This window comes from Ahaetulla prasina, chromosome 1 (genome assembly GCF_028640845.1).
Source record: "Ahaetulla prasina isolate Xishuangbanna chromosome 1, ASM2864084v1, whole genome shotgun sequence".
Taxonomy (NCBI): Eukaryota; Metazoa; Chordata; class Lepidosauria; order Squamata; family Colubridae; genus Ahaetulla; species Ahaetulla prasina.
Window position 1 is genome coordinate 129,685,525 of NC_080539.1, and position 20,998 is coordinate 129,706,522.

The following is a 20,998-nucleotide window of genomic DNA, read 5'->3' on the forward strand; positions in this document are numbered from 1 at the left end:
CCCCCGCACGCTCGGCCCGCTGATTGGTCCATCCGGGAAAGGCAAAAAGGAAACGTGTTCTGAGTCGATCCCGGAAGGGCGCTTCGGAGGTGGGCGCCGTTCTCTTTGCGAGGCTCCGGAGCTCTGCAGGTAATCTTTTTGGTCGCGTGGTTTTGATCGTGAGTCATTCCAAAAGAAAGGGGAGGCTTTCTGCCCGCAGAGGCTTCATGCGCGTTAGAACCTTGTTTTTCCGTGTCATATACTATATCTGGGTACATGCATAATTTTGTATATATGTGTATGTATATATTTAGTTAGTCATATTTATGTAGTGTATATTGGAGAGGGTGATCCTTTATCCTTTGAGCGCTGTATGCAACGGAATTTAATTTTAATGTATGCCGATCAGTGTACATTCAAAGTGACAATGAAGTTATTCTAAGTCTTAAAAAAACCCCAAAAAACCTCTGCCAACACCTCACTTAAGTATAGCTTTCGATTGTGGGAGGGTGTTGCGATTGAAATCGGTGTGTGCTGCTGTAATTGAATCTCTAGTTTGCAGTTTCCGGGATATCCAGAAAAAGATTGATATGGAAAAGGAAAGTAACTCATCCCCCAAGATCAGTTTCCAAGCAGGGAGGCGACCTGGGATTGGCAGAGGATAAGGAACAAAGACCTTGTGAACGGAACCAGATAATGAAGTTGCAACACTTTGCTCTGCGCTTTTAAAAGTCTTGTATTATAACTACCGTTGGCGAATAATGATTTTGGTAAAAAAAACCACACCATTTTTAACCTGCTTTTTATAAAGCATAAGGGATAGATTCTATTGCGAACGAAATTCAGTTTCCTTTCCTAATAATGTATGTGACACGATTTTGTTTTACAGGATGTGCAGCTCTAATTTCTGGCAATAAATTAGTGTCGCTTCTTGTGTACCCCTGCAGAAATGGATTCCGAAGCAGTTACAAAATATTCGAAACTGCATGCTAAACCCCTGGGACTTTTCCTTCAATATGGAACGGCTGGATTCCGTTGCAAGGCAGAAGACCTCAACCATGTCATGTTTCGTATGGGACTGCTGGCTGTCCTGAGGTCCAAGAAGACCAAATCCACTATTGGTGTGATGGTTACAGCCTCCCATAACCCTGAAGTAAGAAACGGCATTGCAGAGGAGAGAGCTCTGGTTCTAAAATTATTTGGGCCTTGAAAACAATGTCTAGTAACTGTTATCTCTCTGTTTAGTTAAGATGCTTAGTTTAAACTGGAATTTTTTTTTTAAATTAGCATCATTTTAGAATACAGATAATCCTCGACTTACGGTCAGCCATTTGAATTTACAATGACCTCAGAAAATGGGATTGTGGCCCATAAAGCACCGTTATAAAATGTGGCCACATGACTTTAGGTATTGAACACAATTCAGCCCTGAGTTACAAATATTCTGTCGGTGCAGTTTGGGTGCTTGGAAGTGGACTCAAATTTACAATGGGGTGTATCGTCCTGTGTATGATCATGTGACTACAATTTGTGATTTTTTTGCAGATTTCTGACAAAAAACACAACTTTGAGAGAAGGGATTCACTTAAGGACTATGGGGTTTCCCTTAACAAATATGTGGCTTTGATTTACAACTGTTTCTTAATGGCCGCTGTAAAAACAGTCAAAAAAGTGGATCCAGTCATTTGGGGGCCTCGGCTTATGATCACAATGACTTACGCTGAAATTTTGGTTGTAAATGGAGAACTACTTGTAGTGTTACCTGTAAACTTCATATTAAATCTGATTGATTCATTAATTAGGTATAACTTCCACTTCCTGGAACTTTTTCATAATATGCTCTGTGTTCTTTGTTCAATTATTTACAACACAAACATAGGCATGTTTACTTTGAAATAAGTCTCACTAAGTTCAATTGTGCTTTTTGCAATATAAGCATGGATAGCAGTGTCACTTCTGATTTTTCAGTCACATTTAAACCATTTTCCCTTTTTTTTTGACATTCTTTTTGAAAAGTTACAAGTTTTGGCACGATTGATTTAATTAATTTTATTTTTAGTTCTTTATTATAAAAGTGTTACACTTCAAAACAGTTTTCCTTGGGCAATTTACAACACTATAAAGGTGTGCAAAACCTTTTAGACATGAACCATTGTAAAGTCGAAGCAGTCCATTGTGTTCTAAGCTTGAAGCAAGCGTTTAAGAGTTCCAAACGCTTCGAATTTGAAACTTTACACACTTTTAATATATTTCTTTGCGTCAGAGAAACGAAACCCTTTTTCTAAACATGCCATCAATTTTAATATGATCATTTTCTGCCTTCCCCCAGGAAGACAATGGCGTGAAGCTGATCGATCCTTCTGGGGAAATGTTGGCCCCTACTTGGGAAGAACATGCCACATTCTTGGCGAATGCAGAAGAGTCCCAATTACATTGTGCCCTGACTGAGATCTGCCAGAAGGAGACAGTGGACCTTCAGAGCAAGGCCTTCGTTGTGATTGGGAGAGACACCCGGTAAGCCAGGAAGCTGATACATGTCTTGCAGCAGGGGTGAAATGCTCCTGGTTCGGACCGGATTGGCCAATCCGGTAGCAACGGCAGCGGGTGATTTGGAGCAGGGGTCTCCAACCTTGGTCCCTTTAAAACTTGTGGACTTCAACTCCCAGAGTTCCTCAGCCAAACCCCTGGTTTGGAGAACTGTTAGCAAAAATCCCTCCCCCCCCCCAATCCCATGCCCAGCTGAGCCATGCGATTGTCAGAGCCTTTTTTTTTTTTAACTTTCAGAAGCATTTTTTAAACAACCACTTCGGCCAAAGAGGTTGTAAAAAATGCTTTTAAAGGGTTAAAACAAGGCTCTGATGATCCCGGCTGAGGTGCCTGATGTCAGAGACTTTTTTTTTATTTTTAAAAGAATTTTTTAAAAGTGGGGGTGGGGGGTTCGTTAGAGAGAGAGAGAGAAAGAGAGAGAAGGAAGGAAGGAAGGAAGGGGGGGAGAGAGGAAGAAAAAAGGAGAGGAAGGAAGGACTACAAACCTGGCACTAGACGTAGCTTCAGAGGATAATCCAGGGCTGGAAGGGACCTGGAGGTCATCTAGTCCATCCCTGCTCCAGCACGACATTGATAGTGAGTTTCTGTCTTTTGATCCCCCAGTGACATAGCCACGCCCACCCAATCACATGACCCCACCAAGCCACACCCACCAAGCCACGCCACAGAACCGGTAGGAAAGAAATTTAGATTTCACCACTGTCTTGCAGGTCAAAGGGTAATATATATGTTCATCAGGCTGTTCATTGGGATCAAATGAATTTACAAGAAAGACTCAACTGGAAATTTTAGCACTTGTGGGTGGGTGGCGGAAAGTGTTGGATGGCCATGGTTACTACGGTGCCTTTTCAGGCAGGCTAAATACATCCATCTCCTTCAACTTCAACTCCTACAACAATTACTTGTATAAATTGGGCATTGGATTATCTTGTATTCTCTGTTACGGATTGCATCAGTAGAGACTAAACCAATTTCGTTGTATACATGATGTACAATGACAATAAAGGCTATTATTATTATAACTTTACTTGAATCGTTGGGAACACCATGGGGAATGCCAAGGCTTTTTTGGTGGTTCCTAATAAAAAAACCTGCCTAGAACTCTCTTGAGTTGCTTACCTGCTGTCATTCCTTCCCTTTGCAGAACGAAATCTTTTATTTGGCTAGTAGTTGTGTTTTAGCTTGTATCTTGGTGTAGTACTTTCAACAAAGTGTTTGTTTGTTTCTATGTTCTGCATGCAGGCCAAGCAGCAAGGAGCTTTCACAATCAGTAATTGATGGTGTATCTGTCCTTGGAGGTCAATATCAGGGTATGTTTGCTCTTTATCACCATTTGGTTACTTATCCTATTTGGTTCATGTAAGTTTAAGGAAACTATTTTGGAAAGTCTGGAACTTGGGGGCAGAATTATGTTTTGTATGAGGAGGTCCCTGACTCCATCTTTGGAATCTCCAGATAGAGTTGGAAAAGACTTTAATTGAAATCCTGGAGAACTATTTGGACTTGGAATATAAGTCTCACCTAGTCAGCAGCCTGGCTCAATGCAAGCCAGGAACGAAACTTCTAACCCTGTGAATGTGTTAACTACAACTCCCAGCATTCCTTAGAATTGATTTTTGAATGGGCTATTGGGAATTGTAGTTCCACAAAATCTGGATTATTGCACTTCCCTTTTCTGGTAAAAGGGTTTAGTTGTGCGTAGGTAAATAAGGAGGACCTGGTGGCGTAGTGGTTAGAATGCAGTATTGCAGGCTGACTCTGCTCACACAGTAGGAGTTCAATCCTGACCCACTCAAGGTTGACTTTGCCTTCCATCCTTCCAAGGTCATCCAAAATGGGGGCCTAGATTGTTGTGGACAAGATGCGGACATTGTAAACTGGCCAGAGAGGACTGTAAAGCGTTGGGGGACATTATATAAATCTAAGTGCTATTTCTATGGGTAAATGAATGTGTGACTCTTTTCTCTCTCTTACTAGACTATGGCTTAGTAACAACCCCACAGTTACACTATATGGTCCGTTGTCATAACACTCATGGTACCTATGGAACACCAACTGTGGAAGGCTATTATCGAAAGCTCTCCAAGGCTTTTCTGGAGCTTACAATACAGGTAAAAAGAACCATCTTCCCTAAAGAGAAGAAGATCTGGCTTGGATTCTTAAGTGCATTTATTAAAAATTCTTGAAAAATGTTCTCCCTAGAAGAGAGTTCTTTTAAAACTAGCCATAACCCCAGCTAGGGTATCAACACTCTCAAACCATGAGCTAATGGATCAAAATGGACTTTTATCTTACTGAAGAACTTCTTAGTTCTTAGAAAAGTTTGCTGTTCTTCACCCTACTTACTTTTGAATATGTGTAAAATATTTTTCTTGAAGCAGATGTATAATCCTATGAGCCAAAATGAACTGTCCTACATCTTTTATTTATAGTGCCCAAGGTTATACTACTGAAATTCATTTATGACATTTTTAGCTTGTACTTTTTATTTTTATAAAATACTAGCTGGACGCCTGTGCATCGCTATGAAACTGTGTGATCAGGCATGATAAATTGACACTTAAATCCTGAAACTTAATGTAGAATGTGTAATTCCGTAGTATCAGAGTGTGTTAATATAAGGCAAGTTGCAGTTGGAACAAAGAAGGGGGGGGAGTAGAATGTCCCAGCCCGCAGGCCGGATGAGTCACGCCCTGGCCACGCCGATGCCTGGTTTAGCAAAGGGGTAGCATCAGAGTGTGTTATTATATGGCAACTGGCAGTTGGGACAGAGTTCTTTTCAGGTGTGAAGGGAGAGTAGAACGTCTAAATCCTTAGCATCAGAGTGTGTGAATATAATATGTATATGAAATACTGATGGTCTGATAGTCATTTTGAAAAACCCTTTTTTATTGAGCACCTAGAAGCCAAAAGGAACATACATGCCAAATTTCAAGTTTGTAGGGTTTACCGTTCTGGAGATTTCATGAGTGAGTGAGTGGTATTTGGCTTTTATAGATGTACTAACCTCTGATGAGTTATTTAATGAAAATAGTTCAATGAAAATAAGTTGTAGCGGCAGAACAGACTCTCTAAAGTGAAAGTCAGGAGCTGAAAATCTCATTTCCTGAAAACTTGCTGGGATCTATCCACCCTTCTTTCCTGAGCTTTCTTTTGGTTTCTTTTCTGCAGGCTGCTTCCCAGATGGATGGCCGTGGAGGGCTCAAGATCGATTGTGCGAATGGCATAGGAGCCCTAAAACTCAAAGAAATGGAACCCCACCTTTCAGAGAGCCTGACAATACACTTGGCCAATGATGGGAGGGAAGGGAAGCTCAACCACATGTGTGGGGCTGATTTTGTCAAAGTTCATCAGAAGCCTCCTGTAGGTAAGCCACTAGAAGACTAGGCCTTTTTAAAATGGTTTAAATAAACCTATCCCCAGAATAGAATAGAATAGAATAGAATAGAATAGAATAGAATAGAATAGAATAGAATAGAATAGAATAGAATAGAATAGAATAGAATTCTTTATGGGCCAAGTGTGATTGGACACACAAGGAAGTTGTCTTGGTGCATGTGCTCTCAGTGTACATAAAAGATACATTCATCAAGAATCATAAGGCACAACACTTAATGATAGTCATAGGGAACAAATAAGCAATCAAATCATATTAGGAAACAATCAGTATAAATCGTAAGGATACCAGCAACAAGGTTACACTCATATACAGGGTAGGGCAGATGGAGGCTGAACATTGCCCATTCTTGATTTAATTTGACAGCTTATTTTGGAAGTATGTAAAAACAATAATGCAGTGGTCCTCAACATCTTGGGCACCAGGTTCTTGTTCCTTGGAGAGCGGTTTTTCCATGGACTGGAAGGGGTGTGGTTTTGCATGCTACCTGCATCCCATGGTTGGGGCTTTGCTTGCTTGCAAGGCCTGGTTTCTGAAATGCCTTGGCTCGATGCCAGTCCATCGACCAGGGGTTGGAGACCGCTGCCATAGCCTTTACCCTCCAAATTCTTGCCAACAAACACTTCTGCATTGCTGTCTTGCTTGTTAGGACTACAAATGAATCCTGGTGAGAGGTGCTGCTCGTTGGATGGTGATGCTGACCGAATTGTTTACTACTATGTAGATGCTGCTGGCCATTTCCATCTTCTGGATGGAGATAAAATAGCAACTCTAATCAGCACTTTTCTTAAAGAGCTTCTGATAAAGGTAATTGAATTCCTTTGGTTAAAGCAGGGGTAGTCAACCTTTTTATACCTACCGCCCACTTTTATATCTCTGTTAGTAGTAAAATTTTCTAACCGCCCACTGGTTCCACAGTAATGCGCCTTGTATCGTAGTCTGTGCATGCCTCGCGCATCGTGGATTGGGTTGGGGGGGGAGCGCCAGCTATCAGCTTTGCTTGTCTGTTACAGCTGGGTGGTGTGGGGGGAGATGCACGAGCTATTCTGGGACGAGGCTTTTTTGCTTGTGGTCGCACTGTAACGCCATTTAATTTCACTTACGTAACGCGAACTAAACATATGCGCGGGCGATAGAAATAGTATATTTTCAGAAATTTAAATTGTCACGGGGAATTTTATGAAAACCTAATGAAAATGTTTTTAAATAATCCTATGAATTTTTTTTTAAGTCAATTAAATTAAAAAAGAAAGTGTTTCAGTATCAAACAAAATCCCTACCGCCCACCATGAAAGTTGGAACACCCACTAGTGGGTGGTAGGGACCAGGCTGACTACCACTGGATTAAAGCATTATATATTCTGCTATGATGAACAAAGAGAGCTTTCTTGGTGAACAGTGAATACAAACACTTGTATATTTGAGATATCCTCTATGTGGAAAGAGTATGCAAATGAAATGCCATTGTAAAAGATTCTTATTTCTTTTTCCTAAACGTAGCTGTATAGTAGTTAATGGTAATATTAACTGTATAGTAATTAACAATTTCTACAGTCGCCTATTTTTTTTTAAAGAGATAAGAGAATTCCTTTTGAGAAAAGTACAGTAAATTATTGAGAATTCATTTTAAGAAAAACGCAGTAAATTATTTCCCCCCAAAGTATATTGCTACTGTTTGGAAGGGAGGTGGGAGCTCTGTTGTGTTTTGCACAAGGTAACAATTGGCTGCTTCTTAGGTTTCAATGAAAATTAAGCATAGCAGAATTATTGATGAGGCCATTTCCTCAGCTGATTAAAAACAGATTTATAAATTGCAGTAAACCAAAACCAAAAAAATCCACCTTATACATATAAATTCAGACTAGTTTATTCACAGGCAACTTGCTGTAAAATTTTAATTTCACAGACCCTCATTCAGGGGAAATTTCACAGACCATCATTCAGGGGAAACTTTAGCTTGGGCTTCACTCCCAAATAATAGTCAATCATTTTGTGAAGTAGTACATGCACTTGATATAATCAATCCTCCTCCTCCTCCTCCTCCTCCTCCTCCTCCTCCTCCTCCTCCTCCTCCTCCTCCTCCTCCTCCTCCTCCTCTTCTTCTTCTTCTTCTTCTTCTTCTTCTTCTTCATCATCATGTTTTAATGACCCTTGCTAATAATAGTTTTTTTTAAATAATCCCTTGCTGGGTGGAGTCTGGGCAACTGAATGGATCTGAGTGATTACTGGCCCTTCCTGTCACCAATACAGAGTTATATTCAGCAGATATATTCTCGTCATGCCCAGAGAGAGAAATAACTGCCTCTACCTACAATCAAACTCACAATGTCCTGATTGTGCGGTGAGACCTCCACCTCTAGGCCACTGCACCACTCAATATCACTAGAATTAATGGTATTAAATTATATAATTACAGGTGGTTGGCTTTCATGACACACTTCCTCTCCAGATGGCCTTGTACGATAAAATCTAAAAACAATGTTAATTGTAAAGAGGAATCTAATGTATGCCCTGAATCAATAGTTTGTACTATTAATAAATGATGGAATAGTTCTTTCCATAATCTTGAGGTTAAAAGTAGGTTTGGTTAACGGTTAACATGTTTTTCCACCCGAAAAGGGAAGGGCAGTGCTTTTGATCTTCAAGATCAATAGAGAAAATATTTCCACCTCTTTGTAAACTTAAGTTCTTAAACTTCAAAGGAAAAGATCCATGCAGTTTTTGTGAAGTTGAATCTTGCTTGTGGAATGTTCCTTTTTCTGCTTCTTCAGGCTGGACAAACCTTATCTTTTGCAGTAATACAAACAGCATATGCCAATGGGAGCTCTACTGGTTATCTGGAACAAACCATGAAGGTATGAATCTGACTTCTTCCAGTCTTAAACAAGCAAACAAAATTAGCATGGCTGAAACTTCAACATGGGGTAGGGTGAGGGTGGGGAGGTTATTAATTGCAACACATTTTTGTGTAATGCTTACCTAGAGAGAACCTAGAAGAGCTTCCTCCAACAAACTACCTTCCAGATGTGCTGGACTTGCAGCTTTACTCTTAGTAGCCTAGGGTTGGCAGCGATGCTTTGCTACACATGTGGAAGACAGCAGGAGGGAGAAAGCTGGGGTGCTTTTTTTTTGTTTAGAGAGAAATAAAACATCGATGTTGTTGATTTTTCCCTATGTATTCCAAGCACTGAATTTCATGAGGATCACTTTTGTAAAAAAATAAACAATAAACCCTGTGTTTAATGTATTTTAAACCGATCTTTATGTGTGCTGCTTTCTGATAATTTGGAGAGAGAGAGAGAGAGAGAGAGGCCCTGTCAGGGAACCTCTCTCTAACACAGTCTGCTAGAGAGAATGGGCTCCAGCATGATGCCAAAAACTCGGAAGACTAAACCTCTGGTCCCGGTGACTGACCCCTATTGGATTCTGCAACATTATCATGGGACACATATATTTGCCTTCATTCAGTCCTAACGCTGTTAGCCTTTCCTAAAGCTTTAAAAACTTGGCTGTGTTCCTGACCCTGGGACCCTGAATGTGTTAAAGGACCGACTTCTTGGTTTTACTGTTAACCAGTTAACTACCTTGTATGCTGTGTATATTTCTTTTGGAGATTTTTATTGTTCTTAAATGTTTTTTTTTAATATTGTTTCAATAGCTTTGGAATGTGTGAATCCACTCAATGCTCCCTTGTTGGTGATCAGTGTCACTGGTGTAATGCGCTTCTTATCATCTGTCAGGCATTGCTGTTCTGAGCCTTGAGGGAATGCTGTCTTTCCGTGTTCCAATTTTTCAAAGATTACGTTGCTTGTAATGCACAATTATACACCCATCACATTGTGTCTGTCTTTCTTAGGTGCCTGTTCACTGTACCAAAACAGGAGTGAAACATTTGCATCACAAGGCCCAGGAATTTGATATTGGAATTTATTTTGAAGCAAACGGTCATGGCACAGTAAGTATGTATTTGTTGACCCAAAGGAGTCTAGAGCCATTCATCAGAGTTTAAATTTAAACCAATGAAGCATCCCTTTTTGAGCACAAGGCGTGTGAGAGAATGTTGATTGTTTCTCTTTCATTTCTTCCTCTGTTGATAGTCCTCTGTGTTTGTCTTTCAAGGTATTGTTTAGTAAAGCCGCAGAGGATAAGATAAGATTCCAGGCAAAAGAAGAAAAAGATATCCAAAAAAGAGAAGCTGCAAAAATGCTTGAAAACACAATTGATCTGATAAATCAGGTAGGAATGTGGTCCATTACTAACTGCAGAAGCTTGTCTATAGTTGCCTTGAAGTCAGGTTTGGCTCCTAATTGCACACCAGTATCTATTCATAGAGTTTTCTTGGGAAAAATAGAGAAGTGATTTTCTATTGTCCTCTTCCCAGATGTAAGTTTGTTTCCCAAATTAGTCTGTAGCTTTTGTCTTCTCAGATGTGCACCAAGGAAAGCTTGACCCTACTACCAGTTCAAAGTTGTTCCAAGTATTGTGTCTTGAAAAGAGACCAGTGGATCTATTTTGAAGAAAATTAACAATCTAGGCTCCATCTGAGTTACAGAGTATATACTTCTTTTTTATTCTAAATCGGTTAAAATTCTCAAAAGCGTATCATCTCCTGGGGACTCCAATCTCTAAATGGGAGTCACCATTTAGATATGTAATTTTGAGCAAATCCAAACCTGTCCTTGTTCTTATACCCCTGTATGTCCATCCTTAGTTGGGATGCCTTATATAAGTGCAGACTTAATTTTAAAAGTCAATTAAATTAAAAAAGAAAGTGTTTCAGTATCAAACAAAATCCCTACCGCCCACCATGAAAGTTGGAACACCCACTAGTGGGTAGTAGGGACCAGGTTGACTACCACTGGGTTAAAGCATTATATATTCTGCTATGATGAACAAATAGAGCTTTCTTGGTGAACAGTGAACACAAACACTTGTATATTTGAGATATCCTCTATGTGGAAAGAGTATGCAAATGAAATGTCATTGTAAAAGATTCTTATTTCTTTTTCCTAAACGTAGCTGTATAGTAGTTAACGATAATATTAACTGTATAGTAATTAACAATTTCTACAGTCGCCTTTTTTTTTTAAAGAGATAAGAGAATTCCTTTTGAGAAAAATACAGTAAATTCTTGAGAATTCATTTTAAGAAAAACGCAGTAAATTATTTCCCCCCAAACTATATTGCTACTGTTTGGAAGGGAGGTGGGAGCTCTGTTGTATTTTGCACAAGGTAACAATTGGCTGCTTCTTAGGTTTCAATGAAAATTAAGCATAACAGAATTATTGATGAGGCCATTTCCTCAGCTGATTAAAAACAGATTTATAAATTGCAGTAAACCAAAACCAAAAAATCCACCTTATACATATAAATTCAGACTAGTTTATTCACAGGCAACTTGCTGTAAAATTTTAATTTCACAGACCCTCATTCAGAAATTTAAATTGTCACGGGGAATTTTATGAAAACCTAATGAAAATGTTTTTAAATAATGCTATGAAATTTTTTTTAAAAGTCAATTAAATTAAAAAAGAAAGTGTTTCAGTATCAAACAAAATCCCTACCGCCCACCATGAAAGTTGGAACACCCACTAGTGGGTAGTAGGGACCAGGTTGACTACCACTGGGTTAAAGCATTATATATTCTGCTATGATGAACAAATAGAGCTTTCTTGGTGAACAGTGAACACAAACACTTGTATATTTGAGATATCCTCTATGTGGAAAGAGTATGCAAATGAAATGTCATTGTAAAAGATTCTTATTTCTTTTTCCTAAACGTAGCTGTATAGTAGTTAACGATAATATTAACTGTATAGTAATTAACAATTTCTACAGTCGCCTTTTTTTTTTAAAGAGATAAGAGAATTCCTTTTGAGAAAAATACAGTAAATTCTTGAGAATTCATTTTAAGAAAAACGCAGTAAATTATTTCCCCCCAAACTATATTGCTACTGTTTGGAAGGGAGGTGGGAGCTCTGTTGTATTTTGCACAAGGTAACAATTGGCTGCTTCTTAGGTTTCAATGAAAATTAAGCATAACAGAATTATTGATGAGGCCATTTCCTCAGCTGATTAAAAACAGATTTATAAATTGCAGTAAACCAAAACCAAAAAAATCCACCTTATACATATAAATTCAGACTAGTTTATTCACAGGCAACTTGCTGTAAAATTTTAATTTCACAGACCCTCATTCAGGGGAAATTTCACAGACCCTCATTCAGGGGAAACTTTAGCTTGGGCTTCACTCCCAAATAATAGTCAATCATTTTGTGAAGTAGTACATGCACTTGATATAATCAATCCTCCTCCTCTTCCTCTTCTTCTTCTTCCATCATCATGTTTTAATGACCCTTGCTAATAATAGTTTTTTTAAAATAATCCCTTGCTGGGTGGAGTCTGGGCAACTGGATGGAGCTGAGTGATTACTGGCCCTTCCTGTCACCAATACAGAGTTATATTCAGCAGATATATTCTCGTCATGCCCAGAGAGAGAAATAACTGCCTCTACCTACGATCAAACTCACAATGTCCTGATTGTGCGGTGAGACCTCCACCTCTAGGCCACTGCACCACTCAATATCACTAGAATTAATGGTATTAAATTATATAATTACAGGTGGTTGGCTTTCATGACACACTTCCTCTCCAGATGGCCTTGTACGATAAAATCTAAAAACAATGTTAATTGTAAAGAGGAATCTAATGTATGCCCTGAATCAATAGTTTGTACTATTAATAAATGATGGAATAGTTCTTTCCATAATCTTGAGGTTAAAAGTAGGTTTGGTTAACGGTTAACATGTTTTCCACCCGAAAAGGGAAGGCAGTGCTTTTGATCTTCAAGATCAATAGAAAATATTTCCACCTCTTTGTAAACTTAAGTTCTTAAACTTCAAAGGAAAAGATCCATGCAGTTTTGTGAAGTAGTACATGCACTTGATATAATCAATCCTCCTCCTCTTCCTCTTCTTCTTCCATCATCATGTTTTAATGACCCTTGCTAATAATAGTTTTTTAAAATAATCCCTTGCTGGGTGGAGTCTGGGCAACTGGATGGAGCTGAGTGATTACTGGCCCTTCCTGTCACCAATACAGAGTTATATTCAGCAGATATATTCTCGTCATGCCCAGAGAGAAATAACTGCCTCTACCTACGATCAAACTCACAAGCATTTGCTGCAGATTAGGTTCCTTCAAACAAAAACTTTTTGTGAACAATAAGCAAAGCAGACAGCCATAATCAGTTAAACAAAACAAATTGGAGAAAGAACAACTCTAATCTATAGTATCATTGAGCCTCGGCGCAGTGGTTAGAATGCAGTAGTACAAGGCTACTTCTGCCGACTGCCAGCTGCCTGCAATTTGGCAGTTCAAATCTCACCAGACTCAGCTTTCCATCCTTCCGAGGCGGGTAAAATGAGGACCCAGATTGTTGGGGGCAATAGGCTGACTCTGTAAACCTCTTAGAGAGGGCTGCAAGCAGTATATAAGTCTACGTGCTATTGCTATTTTGACCTGAATAGATTATGTAGAGGCAAAACTCCTTACATGTATTATTCTTACCATAATCTGAGCCAGTTTTAATACCAGTTTAACTCGTCTGCAAAGCAGGATCCTGTAATTAGTACTAGGAAAACAGTGAGATCTGCAGTAGGGCCAGTGTTAGAATCAGTAATGTTTTACAAAGTACCTGTATGAGAGATTTTCAGTTATCCAAGTGTGGAAGAGATTGATTTTTCCCATCTGTTTTTCTTTTCCTTTTTCTTTTCTTATGCGGTCTAGACGGTTGGTGATGGTTTCTCCGACATGCTTGTGATTGAAGCCATCTTGGTGTTGAAGAACCTCACAATTTCACAGTGGGATGCTCTCTATACGGATCTTCCAAATCGGCAGCTCAAAGTGAAGGTTAGTTGGGAACCAGAATTAAATGGGTTGTTAAAATTCATTTTAAGAAAAGCATGATAAATTATTTCCCCCCAAACTATATTGCTACTGTTTGGAAGGGAGGTGGGAGCTCTGTTGTATTTTGCACAAGGTAACAATTGGCTGCTTCTTAGGTTTCAATGAAAATTAAGCATAACAGAATTATTGATGAGGCCATTTCCTCAGCTGATTAAAAACAGATTTATAAATTGCAGTAAACCAAAACCAAAAAAATCCACCTTATACATATAAATTCAGACTAGTTTATTCACAGGCAACTTGCTGTAAAATTTTAATTTCACAGACCCTCATTCAGGGGAAATTTCACAGACCCTCATTCAGGGGAAACTTTAGCTTGGGCTTCACTCCCAAATAATAGTCAATCATTTTGTGAAGTAGTACATGCACTTGATATAATCAATCCTCCTCCTCCTCCTCCTCCTCCTCCTCCTCCTCCTCTTCCTCTTCCTCTTCCTCTTCCTCTTCCTCTTCCTCTTCCTCTTCTTCTTCTTCTTCTTCTTCTTCTTCTTCTTCTTCTTCTTCTTCTTCTTCTTCTTCTTCTTCTTCTTCTTCTTCTTCTTCCATCATCATGTTTTAATGACCCTTGCTAATAATAGTTTTTTTAAAATAATCCCTTGCTGGGTGGAGTCTGGGCAACTGGATGGAGCTGAGTGATTACTGGCCCTTCCTGTCACCAATACAGAGTTATATTCAGCAGATATATTCTCGTCATGCCCAGAGAGAGAAATAACTGCCTCTACCTACGATCAAACTCACAATGTCCTGATTGTGCGGTGAGACCTCCACCTCTAGGCCACTGCACCACTCAATATCACTAGAATTAATGGTATTAAATTATATAATTACAGGTGGTTGGCTTTCATGACACACTTCCTCTCCAGATGGCCTTGTACGATAAAATCTAAAAACAATGTTAATTGTAAAGAGGAATCTAATGTATGCCCTGAATCAATAGTTTGTACTATTAATAAATGATGGAATAGTTCTTTCCATAATCTTGAGGTTAAAAGTAGGTTTGGTTAACGGTTAACATGTTTTCCACCCGAAAAGGGAAGGGCAGTGCTTTTGATCTTCAAGATCAATAGAAAATATTTCCACCTCTTTGTAAACTTAAGTTCTTAAACTTCAAAGGAAAAGATCCATGCAGTTTTTGTGAAGTTGAATCTTGCTTGTGGAATGTTCCTTTTTCTGCTTCTTCAGGCTGGACAAACCTTATCTTTTGCAGTAATACAAACAGCATATGCCAATGGGAGCTCTACTGGTTATCTGGAACAAACCATGAAGGTATGAATCTGACTTCTTCCAGTCTTAAACAAGCAAACAAAATTAGCATGGCTGAAACTTCAACATGGGGTAGGGTGAGGGTGGGGAGGTTATTAATTGCAACACATTTTTGTGTAATGCTTACCTAGAGAGAACCTAGAAGAGCTTCCTCCAACAAACTACCTTCCAGATGTGCTGGACTTGCAGCTTTACTCTTAGTAGCCTAGGGTTGGCAGCGATGCTTTGCTACACATGTGGAAGACAGCAGGTGGGAGAAAGCTGGGGTGCTTTTTTTTTGTTTAGAGAAAAAATAAAACATCGATGTTGTTGATTTTTCCCTATGTATTCCAAGCACTGAATTTCATGAGGATCACTTTTGTAAAAAAATAAACAATAAACCCTGTGTTTAATGTATTTTAAACCGATCTTTATGTGTGCTGCTTTCTGATAATTTGGAGAAAGAGAGAGAGAGAGAGAGAGAGAGGCCCTGTCAGGGAACCTCTCTCTAACACAGTCTGCTAGAGAGAATGGGCTCCAGCATGATGCCAAAAACTCGGAAGACTAAACCTCTGGTCCCGGTGACTGACCCCTATTGGATTCTGCAACATTATCATGGGACACATATATTTGCCTTCATTCAGTCCTAACGCTGTTAGCCTTTCCTAAAGCTTTAAAAACTTGGCTGTGTTCCTGACCCTGGGACCCTGAATGTGTTAAAGGACCGACTTCTTGGTTTTACTGTTAACCAGTTAACTACCTTGGATGCTGTGTATATTTCTTTTGGAGATTTTTATTGTTCTTAAATGTTTTTTTTTTAATATTGTTTCAATAGCTTTGGAATGTGTGAATCCACTCAATGCTCCCTTGTTGGTGATCAGTGTCACTGGTGTAATGCGCTTCTTATCATCTGTCAGGCATTGCTGTTCTGAGCCTTGAGGGAATGCTGTCTTTCCGTGTTCCAATTTTTCAAAGATTACGTTGCTTGTAATGCACAATTATACACCCATCACATTGTGTCTGTCTTTCTTAGGTGCCTGTTCACTGTACCAAAACAGGAGTGAAACATTTGCATCACAAGGCCCAGGAATTTGATATTGGAATTTATTTTGAAGCAAACGGTCATGGCACAGTAAGTATGTATTTGTTGACCCAAAGGAGTCTAGAGCCATTCATCAGAGTTTAAATTTAAACCAATGAAGCATCCCTTTTTGAGCACAAGGCGTGTGAGAGAATGTTGATTGTTTCTCTTTCATTTCTTCCTCTGTTGATAGTCCTCTGTGTTTGTCTTTCAAGGTATTGTTTAGTAAAGCCGCAGAGGATAAGATAAGATTCCAGGCAAAAGAAGAAAAAGATATCCAAAAAAGAGAAGCTGCAAAAATGCTTGAAAACACAATTGATCTGATAAATCAGGTAGGAATGTGGTCCATTACTAACTGCAGAAGCTTGTCTATAGTTGCCTTGAAGTCAGGTTTGGCTCCTAATTGCACACCAGTATCTATTCATAGAGTTTTCTTGGGAAAAATAGAGAAGTGATTTTCTATTGTCCTCTTCCCAGATGTAAGTTTGTTTCCCAAATTAGTCTGTAGCTCTTGTCTTCTCAGATGTGCACCAAGGAAAGCTTGACCCTACTACCAGTTCAAAGTTGTTCCAAGTATTGTGTCTTGAAAAGAGACCAGTGGATCTATTTTGAAGAAAATTAACAATCTAGGCTCCATCTGAGTTACAGAGTATATACTTCTTTTTTATTCTAAATCGGTTAAAATTCTCAAAAGCGTATCATCTCCTGGGGACTCCAATCTCTAAATGGGAGTCACCATTTAGATATGTAATTTTGAGCAAATCCAAACCTGTCCTTGTTCTTATACCCCTGTATGTCCATCCTTAGTTGGGATGCCTTATATAAGTGCAGACTTAATTTTTAAAATTCTTAGTGTTCTCTAGTTGAAGATTATTATTGGGAGACTCTGCAAGGCTTTTAACTGTACTGCAAAACTTTGTAAAGGTAAGGGAAATGGTGCAAAGAAGCCATTGTGGAAAGAATGGTAGGATCTATTTTTTAAACAGGGTAAGGTCTCATACCATGTTTCCCTGGAAATAAGACCCTGTCTTATATTTTTTTGAACCCTGAAATAAGCACTTGCATTATTGCCATGTGCTCAAAAGCTCGATTGGGCTTATTATCAGGGAATGTCTTATTTTGGGGAAAAAAGGGTAGGTAGTAGGGCTCTTTTTCCCCTAAGCAGTAAGTATTGGAAATTATCTGTAATAGCTTTGTAGCCATTTTTCAGTATTGGTGTGGTTTGAATCAGTTAACTGACTTAAACCATATTCTGTTCCATCGATTAAAAGGGTGACTATATTTTCAAAAGTTGGTTTCAGATTCAGTAGATCTTCGAAGCAGAAGTGGGAGAAACAATACGGGAGCATGGTTACACTTCGGTGATCAGGAAAAGCCAGCATCTAAAAGACTTTTGTATGGATTTTACTCTTCAGAAGCATTTGCTGCAGATTAGGTTCCTTCAAACAAAAACTTTTTGTGAACAATAAGCAAAGCAGACAGCCATAATCAGTTAAACAAAACAAATTGGAGAAAGAACAACTCTAATCTATAGTATCATTGAGCCTCGGCGCAGTGGTTAGAATGCAGTAGTACAAGGCTACTTCTGCCGACTGCCAGCTGCCTGCAATTTGGCAGTTCAAATCTCACCAGACTCAGCTTTCCATCCTTCCGAGGCGGGTAAAATGAGGACCCAGATTGTTGGGGGCAATAGGCTGACTCTGTAAACCTCTTAGAGAGGGCTGCGAAGCAGTATATAAGTCTACGTGCTATTGCTATTTTGACCTGAATAGATTATGTAGAGGCAAAAACTCCTTACATGTATTATTCTTACCATAATCTGAGCCAGTTTTAATACCAGTTTAACTCGTCTGCAAAGCAGGATCCTGTAATTAGTACTAGGAAAACAGTGAGATCTGCAGTAGGGCCAGTGTTAGAATCAGTAATGTTTTACAAAGTACCTGTATGAGAGATTTTCAGTTATCCAAGTGTGGAAGAGATTGATTTTTCCCATCTGTTTTTCTTTCCTTTTTTCTTTTCTTATGCGGTCTAGACGGTTGGTGATGGTTTCTCCGACATGCTTGTGATTGAAGCCATCTTGGTGTTGAAGAACCTCACAATTTCACAGTGGGATGCTCTCTATACGGATCTTCCAAATCGGCAGCTCAAAGTGAAGGTTAGTTGGGAACCAGAATTAAATGGGTTGTTAAAATTGAATGGACTATTAAAAAAAAATTAAACTTTTTTTTCTCTGGGTAAAAGTGATCCAGAGATGGAGACCAGAGGGGGGAAAAATCAGTAGTCAGTTGCAGCTGTGGGGAGGAAGGGAAATAAAGGCCGTGGTACATTTCCTGTAGGAGATGAGAAGTTGAACTGATAAGTCCCCTGAATAGTTTACTCATCTCAGCATTCTAGTAGACAGTGTGATGGACAAAAAGAAATGACATGGTCTATTGTGAGATTATCACCTGGAAGCACTTAAATAATGAGTACCTTTAAAGGAAAAGTTTTGCAAACCAATCTTAATAAATTTCTTTTATACCTTTGGATTTAGCAACATAGAACCTCTGATTAAAAGGTCATAGCATTTCTCAGATTTGAATAGCAATAGCATTTATATACCATTTCACAGTGCTTTTACAGCCCTCTCTAAGAGGTTTACAGAGTCAGCCAATTGCCCCCAACAATCTGGGTCCTCATTTTACCCACCTCGGAAGGATGGAAGGCTGAGTCAACTTTGAGCCTGGTGAGATTCAAACTGCCAAATTGCCAGCAGCCAGCTGTCAGCAGAAGTAGCCTGCAGTACTGCATTCTAACCACTGTGCCACCGCGGCTCATTTTAGTTCTTTTCTGGTTTCCCCTCGTTGGAGAATTGATACAACCAGTTGCAATTTTAGGTCAGACGATATTGCTTGTTTTTACTTTGACTTGCAGGTTGCTGATAGGCGGGTCATCAGCACGACAGATGCTGAAAGACGAGCAATTGCACCTCCAGGACTGCAAGAAAAAATCGACCATCTGACTCAGAAGTTTAAATTGGCTCGCGCATTTGTTCGTCCATCTGGAACAGAAGACATAGTCAGAGTCTATGCCGAAGCTGATTCCCAGGTCAGAATGGACGTGATTCATTTAGAGCCTGGATGTCCAACCTTGGCGGCTTAAAGACTTGTTGGACTTCAGCTTCCAGAATTCCCCAGCCAGCATTTCTGGGAGTTGGAAGTCCACAAGTCTTAAAGTTTTCAAGGTTTGCCTCCCCTGTTTTAGCATCTTTGTACAGTAAATTGGGAAGAATTTCTAGAGCATACAAGGAAGTCCTTTTCTGTCAGTAACATTTTCAAACTAGGTGGATTGATATAATCCATAGGTATGCAAGCAACAATACCTAGTCCTCTTGAAGTTTTACCGTCCTCCTTTCCATTTCTTCTCAAGTTTATTGGGGAAAAGAGAAATGAAGACGGTTTTGTTGCTTGCTCAAAATCTTAATTTTCCTTTCCTTGGTTTTCTGAAATATTTTCAGGCTAGGAAAGATCTGCTATTTTTTGCAGCTTTTTTGATGGAAAAATTGGGAGCCTGGAGAGAAATTTGATAATAATCTTGTCAAGTTGAACAATTTCAGAAAACTGAAATGGAGCACAATACAAACATTTCTAAAAAGAAACCTGTCCTTATTTATACTCTCCATTTACTTTTATGAAGGATATCTCCCTATTTAAGTACGTTCTGTAAAAAAAAAATTTACAAACATGGAATAAAAACAGATGAGGGAACAGGGTATTTAACGCCTCTCTTCAAAGCTTCATTTTTGAGTTAAAAGATCCTTCTTTAAAATCTGCTCTTCATAGTGGGATGTCTCCCAGGATTATGAGTTATTTAGAATTTTTTCACTACAGCACAAAATTAAAATTGACTCCAAGTCCTTAATAGTGATGAGCAGTGAGAGACTGTGCCATATGTGGTTTCTGAACGTGTGAGCAAAACAGGTTTACAGGTCTGGTGCATCTAAAAGTTCCCTTAGCTAAGATTATTTTATATTTACTTTAGTCTCATATTTTTCTCTTTAGGAGAATGCAGATAAACTTGCCCATGAAGTGTGCTTGGCTGTCTACCATTTAGCTGGTGGATTCGGGGACCCACCCAAAGCTCTTTGATGAAGCATCATACTTGGATCTGAATCATGAAATTCTGTCATATAAAAACCTTTACTAGCTGAGACATACTCAACATTTATCATTGTAAAAAAGACCAAAAACACTAGGAGTTTTCTGCTTCCTGTCCTTGGAAATTTCAACTTCAAAATGCTTTTCAGAAAATTGCAATCAGGACAATCCTAGAGTTGGATTTCAGGTTCCTATAATCCCTAGGCAAAATGTGGACTGACTGGCCGAGAATGATGGGATTTTCAGTTTAAGATGGGACTGGAAAAATGCCTGCTGGAGTAAATGTTGTACCATATTAAGAGGAGACTTCAATTCCCACCATGTACAACCACCAGAAAGAAAGCTACAGCAAAGAAACTTGTTTACTGTAAATTATGAAGATGTGTAGCATCCCAAAATCTCCCAGAGAAACAACATTTCGTAGAAACACTCAAAATATTATGGGTGCATGTTTGAAGATGTTTGCCATGTCACACTTATTTGCTTGTGAACCAGGAACCCAGCATTGTTGGTGAAGATAATTTAGTAAAAAGAAAATCTTGATGATTAATGCCTTCATCATAATATTCAAGCTACTACTTATTCAAACTACTTATTCATTCCATTTTTAGAAAGTAAATCCTGTGCAGCGGCCTAGGTGCATAGAAA

At 39.0% G+C, this 20,998-nt stretch overlaps 1 protein-coding gene across 3 annotated transcripts; it reads left to right on the top strand.

Moving 5' to 3' along the window:
* On the top strand, positions 1-20,896 carry PGM3 (phosphoglucomutase 3). Of its 3 annotated transcripts, XM_058175810.1 has the most exons (13): positions 1-129; positions 927-1,132; positions 2,309-2,493; positions 3,769-3,836; positions 4,504-4,637; positions 5,698-5,893; positions 6,573-6,730; positions 8,695-8,778; positions 9,780-9,878; positions 10,043-10,159; positions 13,712-13,834; positions 19,128-19,301; positions 20,255-20,896. In XM_058175810.1, exons 2-13 carry the CDS (start codon positions 929-931, stop codon positions 20,339-20,341), a joined length of 1,629 nt encoding a protein of 542 aa, XP_058031793.1. In that variant the 5' UTR covers positions 1-129; positions 927-928; the 3' UTR covers positions 20,342-20,896. The 3 variants fall into 3 exon arrangements, with proteins under 3 accessions (XP_058031793.1, XP_058031775.1, XP_058031786.1); XM_058175792.1 differs by lacking the exons at positions 1-129; positions 13,712-13,834; positions 19,128-19,301; positions 20,255-20,896 and adding an exon at positions 140-251 and having other exon boundaries at positions 10,043-10,646; XM_058175803.1 differs by lacking the exons at positions 1-129; positions 13,712-13,834; positions 19,128-19,301; positions 20,255-20,896 and adding an exon at positions 619-749 and having other exon boundaries at positions 10,043-10,646.
* Positions 20,897-20,998: the final 102 nt, after the last annotated feature.

Excerpts from the sequence above, each read along its gene's own strand:
- PGM3 (XM_058175810.1), top strand. The coding sequence starts at position 929 with ATGGATTCCGAAGCAGTTACAAAATATTCGAAACTGCATGCTAAACCC. Across the intron at positions 2,494-3,768 it reads GTGATTGGGAGAGACACCCG|GCCAAGCAGCAAGGAGCTTT; the intron begins GTAAGCCAGGAA and ends TTCTGCATGCAG. Across the intron at positions 4,638-5,697 it reads TTCTGGAGCTTACAATACAG|GCTGCTTCCCAGATGGATGG; the intron begins GTAAAAAGAACC and ends TCTTTTCTGCAG.